Source organism: Eurytemora carolleeae, unplaced genomic scaffold (genome assembly GCF_000591075.1).
Source record: "Eurytemora carolleeae unplaced genomic scaffold, Eaff_2.0 scaffold500, whole genome shotgun sequence".
NCBI classification, from domain to species: domain Eukaryota; kingdom Metazoa; phylum Arthropoda; class Copepoda; order Calanoida; family Temoridae; genus Eurytemora; species Eurytemora carolleeae.
Window position 1 is genome coordinate 251 of NW_019396405.1, and position 23,425 is coordinate 23,675.

General features: G+C 32.5%; 3 protein-coding genes across 3 annotated transcripts in view; all 3 read right to left on the reverse strand.

Annotated features, from left to right (window-relative positions):
- Positions 1 to 281: 281 nt before the first annotated feature.
- LOC111702615 (zinc finger protein 271) lies at positions 282 to 4,093 on the reverse strand (the record flags this gene model as incomplete). The annotated part of the gene is given in 3 exon segments (XM_023474369.1): positions 282 to 849; positions 1,166 to 1,538; positions 3,920 to 4,093. Coding segments are annotated over 2 exon segments (872 nt in total), but the record flags the coding sequence as incomplete, so codon positions are not given.
- Positions 4,094 to 4,196: 103 nt separating this feature from the next.
- On the reverse strand, positions 4,197 to 21,835 carry LOC111702614 (solute carrier family 25 member 46). The gene is made up of 18 exons (XM_023474368.1): positions 21,287 to 21,835; positions 20,897 to 20,952; positions 20,097 to 20,139; positions 19,174 to 19,253; positions 18,015 to 18,114; positions 17,208 to 17,265; positions 16,003 to 16,078; positions 14,916 to 15,000; positions 14,609 to 14,666; positions 14,022 to 14,064; positions 13,638 to 13,736; positions 11,803 to 11,856; positions 11,469 to 11,526; positions 10,481 to 10,543; positions 7,553 to 7,731; positions 6,624 to 6,960; positions 5,265 to 5,318; positions 4,197 to 4,303 (listed from the first exon to the last, which is right to left on the reverse strand). The coding sequence occupies exons 1-18, from the start codon at positions 21,363 to 21,365 to the stop codon at positions 4,263 to 4,265; spliced, it is 1,563 nt and encodes a 520-aa protein (XP_023330136.1). The 5' UTR covers positions 21,366 to 21,835; the 3' UTR covers positions 4,197 to 4,262.
- A 15-nt stretch (positions 21,836 to 21,850) lies between these two features.
- The window catches only part of LOC111702613 (uncharacterized), a gene marked incomplete in the record, with an annotated part of 53,870 nt that continues 52,295 nt past the window's right edge, over positions 21,851 to 23,425 (reverse strand). Inside the window, 3 exon segments of the mRNA XM_023474367.1 lie at positions 21,851 to 22,098; positions 22,252 to 22,324; positions 22,873 to 22,984. Of these exon segments, the coding sequence (XP_023330135.1) occupies positions 21,970 to 22,098; positions 22,252 to 22,324; positions 22,873 to 22,984 (314 nt within the window).

Below are 23,425 nucleotides of genomic sequence, written 5' to 3' on the forward strand. Positions count from 1 at the left end.
AACATTTTTTGTCCATTTCTTCTAAATGTTGTTCACTTGAACTATTCAGGATTTCCCCACATTTTACGGTTTTACTCCAAATAAACATTTTTTGTTCATTTTTTCCAAGATTTATTTAGTGGAGCTAAACATGAAATTGCCCAATTCTAGACGGGATTAATTAAAAACAGTTCTCCACGTGGTTGGAATGTCTCCTCGTGGAGACATTTTAGAACAATTGAACTAGTTCACAATACATACAATGTACAAACATAAAACATATAACCTGACATTATTCTTACCTTAAAGCACTTTGATCGGAAGAGGAATAGTTGCACTCCACACAAGAATATCTTACACCGTCGTGAATACTCTTCTTGTGTCTTGTCAATGTACTTCTGTCCGAAGCAGAATACTCGCAAATATCACACGCATATTTCACGCCCAGATGAACACTCTTCTCATGCCTTTTTACATCGCTCTGCCGGGCGGAGAAATATTCACAGAGACTACAAGAAAATGTTGTTCCTAGATGGCACCTCTTCATGTGTCTTGATAAATCACAAGATTGGGAAGCAGTATATTCACAAAGATTACATGCATATGTCTCACTCTTCAACGCATGTTTCCTATTTTTGTGTTTTCTTAGAGTACTCTGATCAGAACAAATAAAGTCACACAACTCACAAGAATACGTTATTCCGAGATGTTTTGACTTAACATGTCTTCTCAGAGAGCTCATGTCGGAGACAGTATGATTACATTGGTTACAGGAGTATTTGATCTTCTGATGAATGTTCATGATGTGTCTGTTTAATGTACTCTTATCCGAGGCTGAATAGGAGCAAACATTACACGGATGACGGATACCTAAAGAATAGAATTATATAAACCTAGGCTTTCGAAGATCTTCTTATTGCATACTTTGTAAAACAATAAAAAAAAGTTCGTGGATTTTTAAAGAAATTTTCGTAGATTTTCAAAATTTAATGACAATTGAAATTTGTTGGAGGCTAATTTTTGAAATTTTGATCATCCATAACCCTTCCCTGGGGTCATGTGAGGTCCCGTGCAAAATTGGAGCCCGATCGGTTCAGCCGTTTTGACGTTTATTGGATACAAACAAACAGACAAGCAAAGTATATATTTAGATAATAAAATTCAATCCATTATAAAATCTATTTACCTTCATGAATATTCTTCTTGTGTCTGTTTAAACTACTTCTATCCGACGCCTGAAAATCACACGCATCACAAGAATATTTGCAGCCTTGATGCACGTTTAATTTATGCCGGCGCATACTCTTTGTACTTGCTGTTTTGAATATACACAGCTCACAACTAAACTGATTTTGCAAAATCTTCTGATGGAAGTCCACCATCTTATCGCCGACAGAAGTATATTCCCGATCATCAGTATGATCACCAGCATGTTCCATGTAATCCGTCAAAGTTTTACTGGAAAACTCGCAATCAGCACAGGAATACATTTCTGCGGATTTCGTCTTCACATAATTGCAGCAGTAGTGGAGAGAGGCAATTAACACAGTTCACACATTCTAAAATTAACATTTTGTATTTCTTAAAAAATATTATTTTCTAGTTGTTTATTTAAAAATTGTACACCGTACAAATGTTTCATTGGTATCAAATGAATCTCTACAATACTGCACTTTTGGCATTTACATGTCTAATATCTAATATCCAGCAAACAATTTTCTTCCGTAAATGAGTTTACAATTTTGTTCAGTAGATAAAGACAAATCACTATTATTCTCTTCCTGCTCCTATCCTAAAAATTCAGAGCACATTCAAAATGCAAAATCTTTCAACTTGAAAAAAAATGCATTAGAAATTGGTGAACAAACAAATTAAAATGGAAACTATCACAGCACATGCATTATATTTAAATGATAAATAAATTTGTACTTTTAAAAAGGGTTTTTACATTTTGCATTGTAACATTAGAAAAATAAAAAAATAAAACAGACATAGTCAGGACAAGAGCATAAGTGAAATATAAAAGCTTACTTGCAACCATTCATAATGTTAACTTTTACAATTTCACCAATTTTTTTTTATTTTAAATTCTTGGGAATGTGTTCATTGAACCTCACAAATATGATATAACTTTTTATGATGATAAAAATGTAATAGTGGAATTCGTAAACTCGATGATATAATCTTGAAGCATTCTTTAACTCAGCCCTGCGGCCTTCGTTAAAGAATATGATAATCTTATGAGGAAAAAAATGTAATAATGGAAATTCTGAAACGAGATGAAATAATGCCTCAAGATTATTTCATCGAGTTTAAGAATTCCATTATTACATTTTTATCCTCATAAGATTAATATTATATCATATTTATGAGGTTCCATGGGCACATACCCAAGAAATTATATTAAAAAATAATTCTGGTGAAATCCGACTATTTCAAGTTGGAACAGTTCACATTATGAAAGGTTGCAAATAAGTTTTATGCTCTTGTTCTGACTAACACTGTTTTTTTATTTTTCTAATGTTAATATGTTAAAAAAAAAACATTTTAAAAGAAAAAATTGGTGCTTAATTTGAAAGTAATGCATGTGGTGTGATTGTTTATTTAGTTTAGTTTGTTTGTTAACCAATTTCTAATGATTTTGCTCGTTTTTTCAAGTTGATACTACATTTAGATACAGCATGTTTAATGTGCCCTGAGTTTTTTTTAGATGGGGAGAAGGTATAGTAGTGGGTTGTCTTTATCTACTGAACAAAATCGTGTCTTCATTTATAAAAGAAATCATTTTCTGAATATTAGATCCTAAATCTTCAAAAAAAAGGAGATAAAAGCAGGTTATCTAGTAAGAATCAGTTCGACATGAACTGATGAAGATCTTTGTCTTTTATTCATGAAGCAAGATTTACTGGTTCGTTTTCATTGCTATGAAGTGCTAAGACTCCATTAAAAGTTGTGAAACTAATATTTCACTGATAAGTTTTTATATTTTTTTTTGGTTTTGATTGTGGTTTCACTTCATCATCTCGAACTATGTGAGATATGGTGACTCAGACTAAAAATCTCTGACCATACTATTATAAGTATGCAGAGATTTGCAAAATCTCACCAAACTTGGTTTAAAATGAAGATGAACTAAACAAATTAATAAAGTAGGCAGTCGGGCAGTATGCTTTGAGACTCGGCAGTTTGATGAAAGTGTCTAATGTAAGGCTAAAAGCATCGTCCATATTTTTGGGAAAGGTCAGAAAATGTTTATTTCCACTCTTCTGTCAGGACTAGGGTTGAGATTCAAATTGATATTTCTGAATTAAGGTATATCAATACTTCAAAAAACGAAAAAGGTAAGTGAGCATGAAAAGGTAAGCGAGCATGTTTTAATAAAGTAAAAAAGGTAAGTTTGCATGTTTTAATATTAAAGAAAAAGGTAAGTGAGCATGTTGTTTTCAAGTTAAAAAAGGTAAGTTTTCATGTGTTAATGTAAAAGAAAAAGGTGAGTTTGCCCTGTGCATGATGTCAGTACAAAATGATTAAGTTAATATCAATATTGATCTATACTGAAAAGATCAATATAAGGAGCGTGTAAGAATGAATATTCTTCAACTAGTGTAAGAATTTCCATTCTTTAATGCTTGGAGCGTGTAAGAATATACATTCTTTCACGCTCTGACCATGTAATAATTTCCATTCTTACGCGGTCTGAGCGTTAAAGAATGAAAATTCTACACCTACAGTGCAAGAATAAGCATTCTTAAACGCTAGGAAGCGAGCAATATTAAAATTGTTCCTCCTGAACCGTGTAATAATAGGAATTCTTACACGATAGCTTTACTACTATGGAACCGAACAGATAGGATATAATACAGATTATTTCATCTAGTTATAGAATTTCCATTTTTACTTTTTCTTCTCGTAAGATTATCATTTTATTAATATTTAATACCTCTGGATTCCAGGTTTGAAACCAATAATTATTTGATAATATCTACATTCTTATTCTGAAATGTATAAGCTATTAATGGATTGAAATATTACAGAAAATTTAGAATTCAGGTTTTAAGAAAATTCAGAATTGTTTCAGAAAGCTAGATAAAAAGTGTTTAACACCATTAAGCATAAGGCTGTACTAGATATGAATTTTACAAGTCTAAATTTTAGGTAATATAAATAGAATTTTTCTATAAACATTTTGCTTAGCATATTTTATAAAAAATTCATAGTTGATTTTAAAGTTTAATAGAACAAAAAGCAAAACAAGACTAATTAAAATAATATTTATGACTAAATTAAAGATTTTCCATTGATCGCCAACTCTTTCGGGAAGTTCCTGAAAACAAAAATGTAAATATCTCATGTTTCTAGTGTCAAGTGTCCAGTTTTTTAATGTCCAGTATATCTAGTATCCAGTATGTCTAGTGTCCAGTATGTCTAGTGTTCAGTATGTCTAATGTCCAGATGTCTAGTATCCTGTATGACAAGTGTCCAGTATGTCTAGTGCCCAGTATGTCTAGTGTTCAGTATGTCTAGTGTACAGTATGTCTCGTATCCTGATGACAAGTGTCCAGTATGTCTAGTGTCCAGAATTTCAAGTATTTCTTGGTACCTAGTGTCTAGTATGTCTAGTGTCCAGTTTGCCTAGTATACAGTATGTCCAGTATGTCTAGTGTTTAGTATGTCTAGTATCCAGTATGTCAAGTTTGTCTTGTATGTTTAATGTCTAGTGTCCAGTATTTCTAGGGTCTAGTATGTCTATTGTCCATATGTCTGGTATACAGTATGTCTGATCACCCGTATATCTAGCGTCTAGTATGTTCAGTGTCCAGTATGTCTAATGTCCAATATGTCTAGTGTCCAGTATGTCTAGTGTCCAGTATGTCTAGTATCCTGTGTGACAAGTGTCCAGTATGTCTAGTGTCCAGTATGTCTAGTATCCTGTGTGACAAGTGTCCAGTATGTCTAGTGTCCAGTATGTCTAGTATCCAGTATTTCTAGTGTCCAGTATGTCTAGTATGTCTAGTGTCCAGTATGTCTAGTATCCAGTATGTCTAGTGTCCAGTATGTCTAGTATCCAGTATGTCTAGTGTCCAGTATGTCTAGTGTCCAGTATATCTAGTGTCCAGTATGTCTAGTGTCCAGTATATCTAGCGTCCAGTATGTCTTCTCTCTAAGTATCTACAATGTCCATGTTCAAGGTCCCTTATCAGTGGGGCGCTTGATTCAAGACTTTAAGTAAAACAATTAAGTAAGGTGTATTGTGTCCAGTGTACAGGTGGGGGGGGGGTATACACCTGTGTAATCTAAACTATCAATGTTACGTCTGGGAGAGCTGGAACCCGAGTAATCTAAACCAGAATTCTTTTAAATCAAATTAGCCAAATTAGTTGATAAGTGAACTTAAATAAAAAATCTTAAAAATATCAGACCTACACTTAAAGTCGTGTTTCTTTTACGTTTCAACAAAATTTAAAGGTATTTAAGATGATACTGATACTGATAATTATAATAATTATAATAACCTTACTAACCCGAAAACCTAAAAATACTGAAGCCCCTATAGAGGTATAAGTATTTTAAGGTATTTTAACGTAAAAGTTCGTATGCTCAACTTTTTGATTAAAAAACTATATTTACGTATTTATCTTTTAAAAGTGCTTAGATTTTCCAGAAACGTATTTTTACATATAATTGCGTAAAATTTTTACCGTGTAATTTTCCTTTACTTAAAAAATTGTAATTTTAGCGAGTTAATTTCATACCAAGCATTTTTTCGAAGTTTTTAGATTTTTATTTTACGTATTTTAACGTATTGTTTTCGTTTTTTTTTAATTAAAAAATTGTACTTTTTTCTAGTTTAAAGTTTGATGCAAACCTAAAGGTACATACATATATTTTCAAAAATTTAATACCAAATAATTTTCCAAAATTTTAAAGTTTTATTTCAGGTATTTTTTACGTATTTTTTCGGTTTTTTCTTTACTTAAAAATTGTATTTTTTAAGAGTTTAAAGCTTGATGCAAACCTAAAAATACATATTTTTCCTAAAATTTCATACTAAGTAATTTTCCAAAGTTTTAGGTTTTTATTTAACGTCTTTTAACGTATTTTTTCGGATTTTTCTTTACTTAAAAAATTGTATACTTTTAGAGTTTAAAATATTGATGCAACCCTATAAGTACGTATATTTTCGTAAATTTTATACTACTCAGTAATTTAAACTTTTATTTTACGTATTTTTATGATTCTTAACATTTTGGTTTTAGACCTGAATAGTGAATATGCCTTAAAAATACGCATTTTTACGTATAGGTAAAACCTAAAAATTCCAAAAATTAAGATATTTTAGGATTTTTTTTCAGACGTACAGGAAAAACCTAAAAATTCCTGAATCATTGTTTTTTTTTTGCATACGCATTTTTAAGTTTGTCATTTACGTATTTTTACGGTTATAAAAATACATATTTTACCAAGGAAATGGTTACGAAAATGCCTATGTCATATATATGAAAGATACGTATTTTTACGTATACCAAACTTAAAAATACGGATATATATGAATGTCATACGTATTAATAGGTTTTCCAGTTAGTGATTAATGATAAAAATAATAATAATAATGATAATAATGATAATAACAATAATATTTTAACCTGCAAGGCTAGTCCTGGAACTGTAAACCTCTTGATCCGGAATATCTTCTCGTAGACTTGGTAAACCTGGGATACCTCGAGATAAAGGGGTAGATAGATCCCTTAATCCAGGGGTAGATAGATCCCTTAATCCAGGGGTAGATAGATCCCGTAATCCAGGGGTAGATAGATCCCGTAATCCAGGGGTAGATAGATCCCGTAATCCAGGGGTAGATAGATCCCGTAATCCAGGGGAAGACAGATCCCGTAATCCAGAATCCTTTGGGAGAGATGCCAATTCATGATCCCTAAGAGGTGGTTTGGCCTCTGTCAATCCAAGAGTTGAGGTCGGAAACACCTACAAATATGTATACAAGGACTTTAGAATGGGAAACCCTTAATTCTGATCGCTTAATCTGAATATTCACTGTGGAAACTTTTAATTTTCTTTTTAATCTGCTCTTGTTGGATATCACATTTCCTACTACATGCTATAAAGATACGTTTGATAATAATTACAGATACAATGCTATATCGATTGGACTAATATCCGATTGAACTATGAAGTCAGCTGTTCAAAAGCCAGCTTTTAGAGCATTTAAGCAAATATTTAATAACAAACTTATTTCTTTTTTTTTTTAAATTTGAGCCTCAGCTGAAATTTGAGACTTGGCATTCATTAGATTCGGACTTAAAATTGTGAAATTATTATTCTCCTTTTTTTACTTATTTTTATGCTATTTGGTTAATATTAATCTTGCGGGTTGGATCCGGAGCTTAAGCACTGCATTACAGGGAAGTTAGGAGAATGTCACCAAGGGTTCCCAAGACTAATTTTGTCAACAAAAAATATGTCTCTCTCCCTGATGGGGAAATCATGGTGAAAACACGGTTAAATGAATAATTGTAAGTAAAAAGAATATTAAATAAATAAAATAATAATCTTGAACCTGAACAATCTGACTGATGATTTTACTGCTAAACTTGATGATGAGAAAATGAACTGAGTATTGGAGGATGAGAGCCCCGAACCCTTTGAATAGTCCCCGTACACCCTCCTCCCGTAGAATAGTGGAGAAACAGTCCCCAACACCTTCATACCGGGTCAGGATAGGGATAACTTCCTTTCCTAAAATTCTTAATTAATTTAATAGCAATTTTTATTATGGGAAGAAACATTTTAAGTCCGGTCAACGTGATTTCAACTAGAGAATGTGGCATTAAACAGAGGATGCATCATAAAACATAGGATGCGTCATTAAACATAGGATGCGTCATTAAACAGAGGATGTGTCATTAAACAAAGGATGTGGCATTAACAAAGATAATATATATACAGATATGCAGGCAGGTAGAAACCTCCTTCTTAAATTGCTTGTAGCAGACAACTAATTTTTGTCCCTCTGAGATAAAGTGCAAGGAGAGACATCTATAGCAAATTGATTACTTTCTATATTCCTTTCTCCCCTTGCTGCCATCTGTAGGAAATACGCATTTGTGTTAAATAAACATACAGTACAGAGTATTGCATCCTATATAGTTCAAGTGTTGCTATCTGGACCTGTTTGACCAATAAAATTAAATTTCAAGGTAACACAAACATACAGTACGCGTTTTGAATATGTTATGCAGTCAGAGAGAAAAAGATTTAAATGTTTTAGACAAGGTGAACTTTGAAGACACCTTTTTCTAAAAATGTAGATGGCTTTCAGGCTCAAATTTTGATTTTTAACAGTCCAATGAACATAAAATACAGAAATTTTGCAGTGTAGTGGATTTTTTTTTATATTTTAATCCTGAATTAAGTTTTTAAAAGCCATTGCCTCGGCAAATTTAAATATGCAAAAATATTTGCAGAATTTCTTCGCAAAAGTTGTGAAATCGGCTCTCAGTTGTTAAAGGCTTTCCAAAGAGTTGTAAGAAGTCAAATCCAATGACCGGAGGTAGGTCTAAATAAAGATTTAGTCGGGTAAAGGTAAGATAAGGCATTCAGGCAATATGCCTGAAGACTCAGGCAGTAGGTATAAAATCCCCACTTTGAGCCAAAAGTGATGGGCATGTGTTAGTTAGAAAACTCAAAAAGTTTGAAGAGCCTCAGGCCAATACTTTTATAGTCTCCAAAAATGTCAGGGGGAGGGTGGTAACCTAAACCCCCCCCCCCAGCCAGAATTGGGCTAACTTTATTGCATAATAACAAAGAAAAGATTAACAGTTCCTTCCTGCATTTGTTTGCAGAATTTTCTATGAATTTGGAAAGTTTAAAAAACAGAGGTTTAAAGGGACTGTTTACTTATTTGGGTAATTTCATGGCAAATTTGAATTATTTCAAAAAATTAAACTAAGGCTATCAAAGGGGATAATGGACTGGGGCTGGCTCATTTCTTTTTTATATACCAATCAATTGAAGTTTTGAGCGCACCAAACCTAGGATGCTCATTTTAGGAAAGTAATAGAGTTTTTTTTATAGTTTTTGGGGTTTAGTGTGTGATGAGCCATGAAGAGCCAGGAGCAACCGACCATAGTGGTGTTGAATGGGATATATTGTTCGACCGGATCCTGTCCGCTATTAGGACTTTGTCCTAGATTCGATGTACTTTTTAGTCATAATTTTTATTTAAATTGCGATAATTTAAGTATGCCATTCAGTACAACTTGCACATTTAAACTTTGTCTAGTCAAATTCCTACCTCAGTTTTATTTGCATTGATTAATTTGTTTCATTAAGTACAATATGCAGTATACATTGTTGATACTAAAGTACGCATTTAGTGTTATCACGCATAAACAAGGTGATAAATTAGCAACAATCCAGAGGATAAAATGCCATGCGTACGACAGAGATGGTGCTGATCAAGACCTCAAAATTTATACCTGCCTGCATATCTATATATATATTATCTTTGGGCATTAAACAGAGGATGCATCATAAAACATAGGATGCGCCATTAAACATAGGATGCATCATTAAACAGAGGATGTGTCATTAAACAGAGGATACGTTATTAAACAGAGAATGCGTCATTAAACATAGGATGCGTCATTAAACAGATGATGCGTCATTAAACAGAGGATGCATCATTAAACAGAGGATGCGTCATTAAACAGAGGATGCATCATTAAACAGAGGATGCGTATTTAAACAAAGGATGCGTCATTAAACAGAGGTTGCATCATTAAACAGAGGATGCGTATTAAAACAGACGATGCGTCATTTAATAGAGGATGCGAAATTAAACAGAGGATATGTCATTAAACAGAAGATGCGTATTTAAACAGAGGATGCGTCATTAAACATAGAATGCTTTATTAAACAGAGGATGAGTCATTAAACAGAGGAAGCGTCTTTAAACAGAGGATGCGTTATTGAAAAGAAGATGCGTCATTAAACAGAGGATGAGTAATTAAACAGAGGATACGTCTTTAAACAGAGGATGCGTTATTGAAAAGAAGATGCGTCATTAAACAGAGGATGAGTCATTAAACAGAGGATGCGTCTTTAAACAGAGGATGCGTCATTAAAAAGAAGATGCATCATTAAACAGAGGATGCATTATTAAACAGAGGATGCGTCTTTTAACAGAGGATGCGTCTTTTAACAGAGGATGCGTTATTAAACAGAAGATGCGTCATTAAACAGAGATGCGTAATTAAACAGAGGATGCATCATTAAACATTAACCATTGAACATTCTCTTTTAAATTATTTCAAAGAGGGGGTATAAAATAAATTCCGCTGGGACCGAATTTAGTGAATTGGAGCTAGGTGGCTGAACCATGACTACCACTGGTTCAAATCCTGAATCACCAATTTAAAGATTTAAGGTCCCTGATCTAATTAATATTTGACAACGATATTTTTAGTAAAAAAATTTATTTAACCTGAATCTAGGTTATCAATAATACTCCTAGTTCCCTGCAGGTGTAATCGGTGCAGAACAGTTTCTAAATCAATCAAAACATCAATTATTGATTTTTATTCAAAAGATAAAAAAAAAACATTGATTAGAGCAGTTTAAACGTTCTATTGGAAGAATTAATCAACTCTTGATAAAAACATAAACTAAATTTTTTACAAAATTTAAAAAAAATCAACTATTGATAAATTCTGCCAAAATAAAAAAATTAATTGACAATTTAAAATGCGGTTTGCTACTGATTTTCAATCAAAGAAAGATCATTTGCCTGAAGCAAAAAAATCTTTTAAAAATTAATACGAAATAAAAAGAATTCGATCACATTTTTCAAACTTTAATTAAAGTTTCCATTATTCATAAGATTATTATAGTGTCTAAGACGGAATACATTTAGTTTTGAAAATATTTAAAAAATCAGTTTCAAATTAAAAAAAGTGACAATCAATCTAAAAAGAATGGCTTGTCCGATTCACAATGGTGCTCTTTAAACCTTTATCATAGTAAGAATGAGAGAGAAATCTTGAAAATGTTAAATTCAATCAATTTTCTCCATGTATCTACACCAAAAATGCAAAAGTCACTTTTATAAGCACTAGACTTATTAAGACGTTTAAACATTGCTCTTCATGTTGCCATTTTATCTTCGTAATTGTAAACATTAACTGAATCTTTCGCGGATTTTTCTGATTAAATTGGTTCATTTGCAATTTTGACGGTCTACCTTCCTTAGGATCATAATTGTTGCCACAAAAATTTTGGCCCGGTGAGTTCAGCTCTTTTAACGTTTATTGGATTCAAACAGACTGATATATATATATAGAAGTCTCAATTTTCAATTTTAGGGATTCAAATAACATGTTGTTCATCTTGATCAGATAAAAGTTAAAATTGGGTACCGTTGTGAATCGACTTACTGCTCCATAAATTGAGGGTCAATTGTATTAATGTTTTACCTAAAGGGAAAAGAATAACGTCTGCGACAAGTTGACCCGCCAACCCTGCGGCTTGATTCTAAATAAACAAATATGTTTGCTAGGGATAAAAATTTAATGAATAACGAGAAGTAGATGAACCGCCTAAACGTAGTTTGAACACTTCTTTTCAGTCTAAACCGTGTACAATGTATATAAAGGGGGGGATATATAACCTATAAAAAAATATTTTTTTGTTGTTGTTAAATTACAAGAATGATATACAGATTTTTGGTTGAATCATAAAAATATGAAAAAACTATGGATCATCATTAGAGAATGAAAGTATTTCCTAAAAAAAAATAATTGATATTACCTGATATTGGGTTATTCCAGGTAAATTCTGATCAGGGTCACGTGACACAGCTCCCTTAAATATCTCTCATAGGTGGATGGATGGATATAGAAATGAAATTTTTAGCTTATTCATTTTTCATTTCAAATAAATCCGTTTACGACATAATTACATAACTTAGATTGAATTTTTACAATTAATTCATTGACACCAAGTAATAACAAACATATCTAGACACATAAACAAAAAAAAATTAAAAATGGATAGTTAACCATGAAATTTTGTCAACTATCCATTTCAGTTATCCATTGTGTTTGTTATTTACAAAGTCTATGAATGAGGGAAGTGTTCCCAAAGAATGGAAAACGTTACACCCATTTTTAAGAAAGGTTCAAAGCTCAATCCTGGTAACTATAGACCAATTTCTTTAACTTGTATTATTTGTAAAATTATGGAATCAGTTATTAAGGACTCATTGGTTGAACATTTGACAGAGAACAATTTGATTTTTAATTCTCAACACGGTTTTATGGCCAAAAAATCATGTCTTACCAATCTGCTTGAATATTTGGAAAAAGTTTATGAATACATTGATCAAGGACATTCAGTTGATGTGATATATTTAGACTTTGCAAAGGCATTTGACAAAGTGCCTCACGCTAGGTTATCTCCCGTACTCCAAGCTCATGGAGTAGCAGGAGAAGCTGTTAAATGGATTAACAACTGGCTCGAAGGGAGACAACAGAGAGTTGTGTTGAACGGAGAAAAGTCAGAATGGCTACCAGTAACTACAGGAGTACCCCAGGGGTCAGTGATTGGTCCGATCCTTTTCGTTATTTTCATTAATCCATTGGACAGAATAATTGATCAGTTGACTACGATACTGTCCAAATTTGCAAATTTGTGAAAATGATAGAGATCTATTGCAGAATGCTATAGATATTCTATTGAAATGGTCTGAGGAATGGTTAATGGTTTTTAATGCCAGTAGGTGCAAAGTGATTCATTTTGGTAAAAAAAATCCCAAGTATTCATATACCATGGGAGGTTTTGCTCCAGGAGGAACTGTTCTTGAGTCTTCAAAGGAGGAGAAGGATATAGGAGTTATTATCTCAGATTCTCTTAAACCTTCTTCTCAATGTGCAGTTGCAGCTAGAAAGGCTAACCAGGTTCTGTGACAGATGTCAAGATCATTCCATTACAGGGACAGGTTCACTTGGATCAAATTGTACAAGGTGTATGTTCGACCCCACCTTGAGTATGCAGTGCAAGCATGGTCCCCATGGACACAAGAAGATATTAATCTACTGGAGAATGTGCAACGCAGAGCTCTAAGAATGACGTCAAGTCTGGCAGGTCAAACATATGAGGAAAGATTGATTGAGGTTGGTTTGACCTCTCGAGGCAGGACGACTTCGTGGTGATTTAATACAGACCTGGAAAATTCTACATGGATATGATAATGTTGATGAATCTTCTTGGTTCAGCAGAACATGCGAGACAGCGAATAGACTGACAAGACAATCCAATAGTAGTTTAAATTTAAATGTAAAGCAATTCAATTCTAACGTGAGAAAAAACTCTTTTTCTGTGAACAGTTTGCCAGACTATATTAAAGAGTCTAAAACCTTAAACATTTTCAAGAACAGTTACGATGATCATGTGAAAAATGTCGAGAATATATAGTGAAAAATATCAAGTTTAAGAATCGCTTTTTATTACCAAAAATGGTATCTAAGCGAAACCAGAACAATATAACAATATATCATAACTTTTCTATTTTTTTTTTTTGTGTGGAGATTTCAACGGATTATCTTAAACTTTATTTTTAGAACAAGTGAAACTTATTAGATTACCTTCAGCCGCTGAAACTCCTTGTGTGACGCCTTCATAACCTGGAGCCAAACCCGTTCCATTATTGTTTTGATTATGTAGTGCAGTACGTTGTGGATAACCTTTGAAATAAACAAAATAAGATTAGTGTATTTTGTGATTTTTATAATCAAATATTTAAATTTTCATTTTCTCTTTTCTCTCTCCATATTTTCTTTTACTCCTTTTTTTCAATCCTTCATTCGTATTATTTATTTTTCCTTACTCTTAACTACATAATTCTCTTTTACTTCAGCTTTTTCTTCTTTTCTATTCTTTTTCTTTCAGCCTTATCTTATCAAAGTTCTTGGATTTTCTTAGTTAATCACAAGAGAAGGCTAATAAATTTTCAAGTTTTTCATTTCTACCTGAGGTGGAATAAGAACCCAAACGGGCAGCATTCTTCCACATCTAAACAATTCATAATTTAAATCATGTAAACATCAGTTTTTATATCTGTAACGGGAGTGTCCATTGTCTAAATATTTTTAATTGTCTTATGAAGTACTAGATGATGTGCACGGTGTTGCCCGTGGAATTAAAAAAATTGAACATAAAAAATAGATTTAAATTTTTGTTTAGCCAATATGACCCCAAGATAGTTAATACAAACCCGGGATTAGACCAACTAATAAGATAGTTAATACAAACCTGGGATCAGACCAACTAATAAGATGGTTAATACAAACCTGGGATCAGACCAACTAATAAGATAGTTAATACAAACCTGGGATCAGACCAACTAATAAGATAGTTAATACAAACCTGGGATCAGACCAACTAATAAGATAGTTAATACAAACCTGGGATCAGACAAGCTAATAAGATAGTTAATACAAACCTAGGATCAGACCAACTAATAAGATAGTTAATACAAACCTGGGATCAGACCAACTAATAAGATAGTTAATACAAACCTAGAATCAGACCAACTAATAAGATAGTTAATACAAACCTAGGGTCAGACCAACTAATAAGACGAACTATTCCTTCTCTAAAAACATCAAGCACACCTAATAACCAAAGTGTTAAAAAATCTTAAAAAATCCTAGCATTGACTTGACTTCCTTTTTATCCAATTCCAATTCCAATTCCAATTCCAATTCCGATTCCGATTCCCATTCCCATTCCGATTCCGATTCCGATTCCGATTCCGATTCCGATTCCAATTCCAATTCCAATTCCAAAATCACTGAAAATAATAATAAATGATAATAATGATACTTTAACCCCCCCCCCCCTTTAAGAACACTGTAGTATTCCTGGTTTCTCGCTTGCAATATCTGACTGTACTGTCTCCACCAAGCTAGCAGAGTAGAATGGAGTTATTATGGCAGTACTCACACACTAGATAGATGATACAAGGTTAGCTGTTTAGTTATTGAGGCAGTACTCACACATTAGATAGATAGATACATAATTAGCTATTAAGTTATTTTTTAATACTGATGGGTTAGATAGGTAATTCTTTTTTATTTAGTTCACTTAGATGGTAAGTTTTTTTACTTGGCTTAGTTTGTTGTTTAAATATATGCAAAATAGTTTGTTCCCCTCCCCTTCTTTGTAATAATGAAAATAATTTTTACATTTTCTGAAAACTCAATTTTCTCAACTGAGATTGTATGTGTATTACCAATCTCAGCAACCTTACTTTAAAAAACCAAAACAGTCACTAGTTCCGAATTTAATGAATCTGAGCCGCGTCTAAAATCCGCCAAAAACAGGTTTCAATTGAAACATTTGAAACAATGAATATGATTTTAAGTGGAACCAACCATATTTGAGCCGCGGCCTCTGGATAAAGTTGAACAATAGGAGTTTGACAAAGTAACAAAATAAGTGAACGCAACGTTAACATGGATATCTACAAAATTAATTTACTCCCATTAATCATACCCTGACCTAAGTTGGCAGTTGCCTGAAGTTACGCGCTTGCAAGAAGTTACAAGAAAAAGAGAGATTAATATACATTTTAGGGGTAGGCTGGGTTAAGACACCTTCTGGAAGTTACAGGCTCAAAATTCAATGGACAATGGATCATAACAAAATCATATTTCATCAATTACACTCAACTCAAGATTAAATCATAAATTTTCTTTTTTATTTGAATGTTGCTTAACTATTATTATCTGTGTTGTGAGCACAGAACAGAGATTAGAATAGAAGGGAAATAAGACTATCCCTCTGAACGGATTTTCATGAATTTTTTTCGTCTGTAAACATATTCCAGAGCCTAACTGGTTAGTTAGGACAAATGTCCAACAAAATGTGGTTTTACACTTTTTTCGACTTAATTCCATTCTATACTTATTTATTTTCTGTATTGTAAGGTATAAGTAAATACTGCACCTTGAGTAGTAAATGTTGTCCAATCATATTTAAAGAACTGTGTTTGTTTATCTCTTTAGGCCAAGGAGTGAACTTACTAATAAATAACAAAAAGTAAATATTAATAATAAAAACTGAAGAGAGAAGCAATTTTTTTTACAAATATTAAATTCGTTAAATTTCTCAAATTTATTTTACTGTTAACGTTATTTCAAGTGTTCCTCCATATTTAAATTTAAATTAATCCAAAACCAAAAATGATAAACTTTACGATAGAAAAAAAACAAGAATATCTCTATCAGATAAAAATTTAAAGGATACCGTTTTGAACCTGGCATAACACTCTTAGGATGTGAATGGATGGTCAATTGAAACCATGTCCATAGTCCCTTTATGGACGGCCTTTAAGCCCTGAGCTGAAAACTTTTGAATGGGATATCCTTAATCCTGATCGGATAATTAATCTGGAGATTAAAAATGAGATATTTGTTTAACTGTTAATTTTCTGATCTTATTAGTTGTTTAACTGTTAATTTTCTGATTTTATTATTTGTTTAACTGTTAATTTTCTGATTTTATTATTTGTTTAACTGTTAATTTTAANGGGAGAACATTACCTTTACCAAATTGATTATCAAGTACGATAGATGGGACTAAAGAACATGTATACATTCAGAACAGAAAACTTAAGAATCGGATATACTTAATCCAGATCGCTTAATAAAGATATCCACTGTGGAAACTTTTAGTTTCATCTTTTGGATATCCCTGCTGGATTGCGACCAATGCGAGTTTTCTCATTGATTGCGCGCGCAAAACATAAAAATTTCTCTGATATCTGATTGGTTGTTCGGATTCTCCAATTGACACTTTCATTGGTTGAATTTTATATACTTTGTAGGATACAAACTAAAGAAAAAATTAATCTTGCGATTATCATGCATTGATCTCGATATCCACGATTTATAAGTTTTCAGCTCAGTGCAGCTGTATTTACGTCACTGGTGACATTTATATTTTCCATGTTTGACAAAATATTCAATAATGGTGATTATATTAGACTCAATTGCTTTAGTTTGTAGTGAAATTATTGCAGTTTTCTTTTCTTGTTTAATGTTATCTATATTGTACACTAGAAAACGGTTGGACATTAAACTCCAATGATTTTGTGCATAATGTCGTGAGCACTTATTGTACTATTTAATATAATCCTGTTATAAACTAACCTGACACAATCCTCTATACCAAGATTTAATCCTTTTATAGTCAGACTACTTCCAACGCCTAAAATCATTCGAAAATCTGACAAATTGACAGGAATATTTAAATTATAGATATTTTCATGATTTTCGATTTTTTCCTCACCCTTTTTGATACTTTTCATTCAAAAATTTATTTATTTTTTCTTAAACCCTATTAATTTCCCCTAATTTGGAGAATAAAACCATAAAAAGGGGGAAGGGTAGAAAAATGACAGTGAACGAAGGTGGGAGAAAAGTTGTGCCTTTCCTTAAAAAAAATACCCTTTTTATCAGTGCTTAGAATCCATTTAATTTTGATGTGGATCCGTATCCGGATCCGGATCCAGGTCATTTCTTTAAGATTTACTGATTTTTTTTAACAAAAAATAATTTTCAAATTTTTCGTTTTATTTTTTTTTCGCTAATTTTTATCTTAAAACTTGATGAACTATTCAGAAATGGGGAAATTTTTTATGATCTCGTTTTTTTTTCAAATGTTCAGATTTGGGGTTTAGGATTAATTTTTTTTTTTGCAGTTTTTGGTTCATTTTTTACCCATGGATCCGGATCCGTGGATCCGCATTTTTTTGCGGATCCGGATCCAGGAAGCCAAATCTTGCGAATCCAACGGATTCGGATTTCGGATCCTAAGCACTGCCTTTTATTAATATCCACCTAAAGTACGTGATAGTAAAATGGTTTTAATAAATACATTTTTCTTTAACGATTTTTTTTATGGATTAAAATAATTCTCTGCAGTATTGGAGGATATATACCAATAAAAATAATTACCTTTAAAGAGTGCTGATGTACCCTGCCATCTGTTTAGATTTACAATAACTGGGAGGAGGGTGAAGGGAGTTGTGTGATATCTTCCAGAATCCACATTCACCTCAATACAATAGATTCTAGTACAATAGATGGAAACGTAGAATTTGTACACTCTCAGTACAGCTGTATTCTGACGTCATAATTGTCAACTCGGTTTTTGTTTCCGTCAAAATTGTTAATAATAGTGATAATTTAAGAATAAAGTGCTTATCTTACAGTAAAATATAAGTGCAATTTTATCTGTTCTTTATTTTCTGTTTTACACTTTTTTATTTAATCTTGGAAAACGTGTCAACTAATGTGAGAAAATTTAGTTTTCCTTGTTATATTTGACACTTGTGACGTCATGTATAATTGGTCCATTTCTCTGTTGCCACCTATTGTACTTCTAATCTATGTGACCTCAATACAATGTGCAAGTTAAATAAGTTCGTACCAGAGGCCGAATATAATGAATTGGAGAGGTCGCTGAACATGTGTTTCATTCGCAATATCACTGTCTCTCGTAGTGATATATCGACATTCGACACACTGTAGTGATATACTTGATGCAGGATTATATATATATATATATATATATAAGATTTGTATATAGGATAGATTCCTTCAGCCAGTTAAATTCCAAAATCCCCAATTCAAATCCTTTCTAATCGGGGATTCAAAATTGAACCGGCAGTAGCAGGTAGTTCAACGACGTAGCTCAAATTCATTAAATTCGGTCCCATGTACTAGAAATCAGGACTATCTTACATAATATTTAAAGAAGGGATTGTAGAATCAGGACCGTACCGTATGTATTTGGGCATCTTTATCTTTTTTTACAAATAAAATATGCATAGTATGTACATCTGATGTGTTCACTTCTGACACAATGATTCTTAGTCAAATCAAATCAAATCAAATCAAATCAAATCAGATTTGTATGGACGCCTTACTTCCAAATTACTAACATAAAGTAAATATACTAAACTGTATATTTCACACCAGTCCAGTTGTTGCATGATTTGAACCAGTGCAGTCAGAAGAATTTACTGGTACTGCTCGTTCTATTGTAATCGAACTGTTATCGGAAGATCTGGTGTCTAACCCAAAAAATCCGCGGGAACCTTGTTTTTCTCACCTGGCATTGACGTCTAAGTATGATGAACGGATGACAAATAAGATTTTCAGCAATTAGCCCCGTGATTCCAATTCCAAATCCTAGAAAAAAAAAGAATCTAATTAGTCCCATGATTCCAATTCCAAATCCTAGAAAATAGGATCTAATTAGTCCCGTGATTCCAATTCCAAATCCTAGAAAAAAAGAATCTTATTAGTCCCGTGATTCCAATTCCAAATCCTAGAAAATAGGATCTAATTAGTCCCGTGATTCCAATGCCAAATCCTAGAAAATAAGATCTAATTAGTCCCGTGATTCCAATTCCAAATCCTAGAAAATAAGATCTAATTAGTCCCGTGATTCCAATTCCAAATCCTAGAAAATAAGATCTAATTAGTCCCGTGATTCNAACAATTCTATATAAATCCCTTGATTGCACACATAGACTAAGGTAAGATTCACCCAGTATTCTCAGCAAAAGAAACTTAGCACAGCAATTTATTTTTCCTCATCTTTCGTATTCTATACCACCATATAGGGCCGGGATGTGCTTTCACTTGTGTCGTTTTTCGGCCGTTTTTTGGTCTATATTTGTTTTTCAGGGTCAAAATTTGGCATAATATAAGAGTTTCAAATTTTAAATTTAAATGTCTAAATTTTACGGTAAACATTTGCCTTTCAAAGCATGCCAAAATTTGACCCTAGAAGCAGATATATGCCAAAAAAAAGACCCAAACACGTTTCAAAAACGACCCAAACACGTTCCAAAAACAATGCAAAAACGAATGGGTTGTAGTGATCGCTTTTGGATCGCTTTTCCAGTTTCTATTCATTTAGGATATTGCACAGTTTAATAAAAGAAAACATTCACATAATACAGTTTTAAACTCCTGGAAGGTTTATTGAATTTTTTTCCAAAAACGATTAACATTTTTCATGACTACCTGCATATCTGTCCGATTCTCCTGAAGAGTTCTCAGAAACCTCCTGATTTAATTTTCAAAATCATTTATAACACAAAAATAAATATTATGCACAGTATTATTCTAAGTAAAGTTGAAAGGAAGACGACTTGTAATCATCAGTGATGTAAAATTATTTTTTTAACTAACTACAGTCAATAAAAGACCCGGAATCAATTGACAGTTATAATCAGACATCTTTACATATATAAATCTCTGGAAATTTTACACGCACAATAAAGGCAGACCACATTTTGGAATTGGCAGGACTTGATATTATTGTTTCATTAATCATATTTGTAAAATTAGATTGTAAAGTCGTCTGATTAGTAATAAGTTAATTCCGGATCTTTCTGAATATGACGGTAGTCGTTTTAAACAACTTATTAAAGGAATTTATTCAAATATTCTTATTCATTATTCAAACATTTTTAATGTTTATTCTTCAATTAATCCAATATTATTTCATTATGGTCTTGAGAAAACTGTATATTTCTTTAAATAGGAGAAATAAAATGTTATTTGCATAAAAAAATATTTAAAATTTAAAAAAAATGGCCATTAGTTATATTTGTCCTAGAACACTAACGTAGTTTTAATATTCGACAAAAATTTAAACTCAATAAAAATATTTAGCCTCGCAATCAAGAGAACACATAACGTGATACTTTGACTATATTATTTCTGAATGATAATAATGACACTGAACGAATTCTGATCATAATTTATAATTAGGTTTAGAGTTGGGCTCGAGATACATAAATGATATTTGAACTTGTTTCCTGCTGATATCCAACCTTGCCCCGCTTACCACCTACTGCAGGACGTCGGGGATCCCCTGAATTAATCAATCAATCAATCAATCGGTCAATCAATAAATCAATCAATCAACCAACCAACCAACCAAATAATCATCAGCCCATCAATCAATCAATATTCTATCAACTTTTTTAAAGGACAGTACTGAATTTTAAATTAACTTTTAAATGTTTGCTGCAGAAACATCCGAGATAAAAAGATATTTGACAGAGGGGCGCCAAGTGCCTGTGATTTCTTTTAACATAAATCAATTTATCTCTCAACAAATTATTGATCAAAGAATGCATTACATTAGGTTTGAAACGTTTAATTGGATAAGATATGATTATATAAAACTAACTTAATTCAATTACCATCTATGTAGAGAGCGTCGGTCTTAACCCTATAGTTGGGTTCACCACGCCCACCCATTAACCCTTCCATCCCAGCCATTTCTATTTTCAATTCACTCTGGAATAGAATCTAACAATTATAACCCAATCACAGCTGCCGTTTTGATTTGGTTTAAAGATAACAATTAAGCAATACAAATCAATAATATTAGACTATATGTATTATGTATGTACATTGTACATTGCACAACGTAAATATAAAGACTGCAATTTGGTAGATAATAGTAAGTATTAATAGGAGTTCTCATTCAGGTTGTAAAAAAGGGATATTGGATAATTTTCTGGAAGGATGAATCAGGATACATAAGCTGGTAGGATGAATAGGATCAGGATACATAAGCTGGTAGGATGAATAGGATCTGGATACATAAGCTGAAAGGATGGATAGGATCAGGATACATAAGCTGGTAGGATGGATAGAATCAGGATACATAAGCTGGAAGGATGGATAGGATCAGGATACATAAGCTGAAAGGATGGATAGGATCAGGATACATAAGCTGGAAGGATGGATAGTCAGGATACATAAGCTGGTAGGATGGATAGAATCAGGATACATAAGCTGGAAGGATGGATAGGATCAGGATACATAAGCTGAAAGGATGGATAGGATCAGGATACATAAGCTGGAAGGATGGATAGGATCAGGATACATAAGCTGGAAGTATAGAAAGGATCTGTGCTCTACAAACTGGACAATTATGTTGATCTCGAACAAGATGTTCTCCACAGTCCGCACACACACAAACATGTCCACAGTTCAGCAGTATAACCTGGAATTATAAATAAAATATGCGGAAGAATAAATAAAAATGAACGAACTGATTCATGAAAAGGATGAAGAAGAAGATGAATGATAAAGAAGATTAATGAATAAATGAATGAAAGGATGAATGTGCAAACGAATGAATAAAATAATTAACAACCTCTCTCTCAGCTCCAAGGCAAACAACACAAGTCAATGAATCAGGAATATCTGACCGAGGTTGTCGAGTTGCCCTGGATTAAAATAATATATCAGAGGAATATATTTGTAAATTAAGATAATGTAAATAAAACAAAATATTTAAATAATGATTACAGATTAGTGACTTTAAAAACAATCCAATATCTAACCCCCCCCCCCCCGCATAACATATCCCCAAACTTCGTATCATTTACGGTCAACCCATTTCCAACCTCCCTCCTCCGATGTTCAAATTATATTTCGTTTTTTTTTTTGAAAGGTTGACCAAACATTCGACGGAAATTTTATTATTGACACGTCAGCCATGTTTTGTTTACTTCTTAAAAATATAACCGGTAAAATGCATTTTTTAGTTATAATTTAGGTCATTTTTTGTAAAAATTAGAAACCCTTTTTGCCATGACAATTTGCTCTTACACCTTATAAACCAAAAAAACACAGTGAGTAACAATCCCTGCAAAAAAAGTATTCCATTTAATATCTCAATAGATTCCTGGTTACTTTTCAGTCCTAATATTTGTAATAGTTTCCAGGTTACCTTTCAGTTCTAATTTTTGTAATGGTTTCCTGGTTACCTNACCTTTCAGATCTAATATTTGTAATGGTTTCCTGGTTCGCTCTACTGATTGACTCCAGTTTTCTCCGCTGATAAAACTTGTATGCTATCAGAAAAGAGATACCTAGACCCACCCCTAGAAACACTTTCAACCGTTAGAACAGGAATGGAATACATGGATCAAAATAAGAAAAAATTATCATAAAAAGGACTGAACGCAGAATTGTAGGTGGCACTCCATATACAGACGGCAATGGCCGATTCACGACGGTAACCTTAGAAGCGGTTTGTGAGCAAGTATGAATTAGATATTAATGTTAATAAATTTGACATTCTGATTATTTGTGGTTTCCAATCTAATGGTTGATTTTTGACTTTAATCTAATGGATGATTTCCAACTATTATCTAAGTATTGATTTACAACTTCAATCTAATGGTTAATTTCCAACTTTAATCTAATGGTTGATTTCCAACTATAATCTAATAGGTTATTTCCAACTATAATCTAATGGTTGATTTCCAACTATAATCTAATGGTTCATATCCAACTATAATCTAATGGTTGATTTCCAACTA

Bases quoted from the DNA above. Each gene is read 5' to 3' on its own strand.
- LOC111702614 (XM_023474368.1), bottom strand. From the start codon at position 21,365: ATGGCTGGGATGGAAGGGTTAATGGGTGGGCGTGGTGAACCCAACTAT. The intron at 20,953-21,286 runs GTAATTGAATTA...TGATTAATTCAG, and splicing joins CGACGCTCTCTACATAGATG to GGGATCCCCGACGTCCTGCA. The intron at 11,527-11,802 runs GTAATATCAATT...TTGTTTATTTAG, and splicing joins CTGGAATAACCCAATATCAG to AATCAAGCCGCAGGGTTGGC.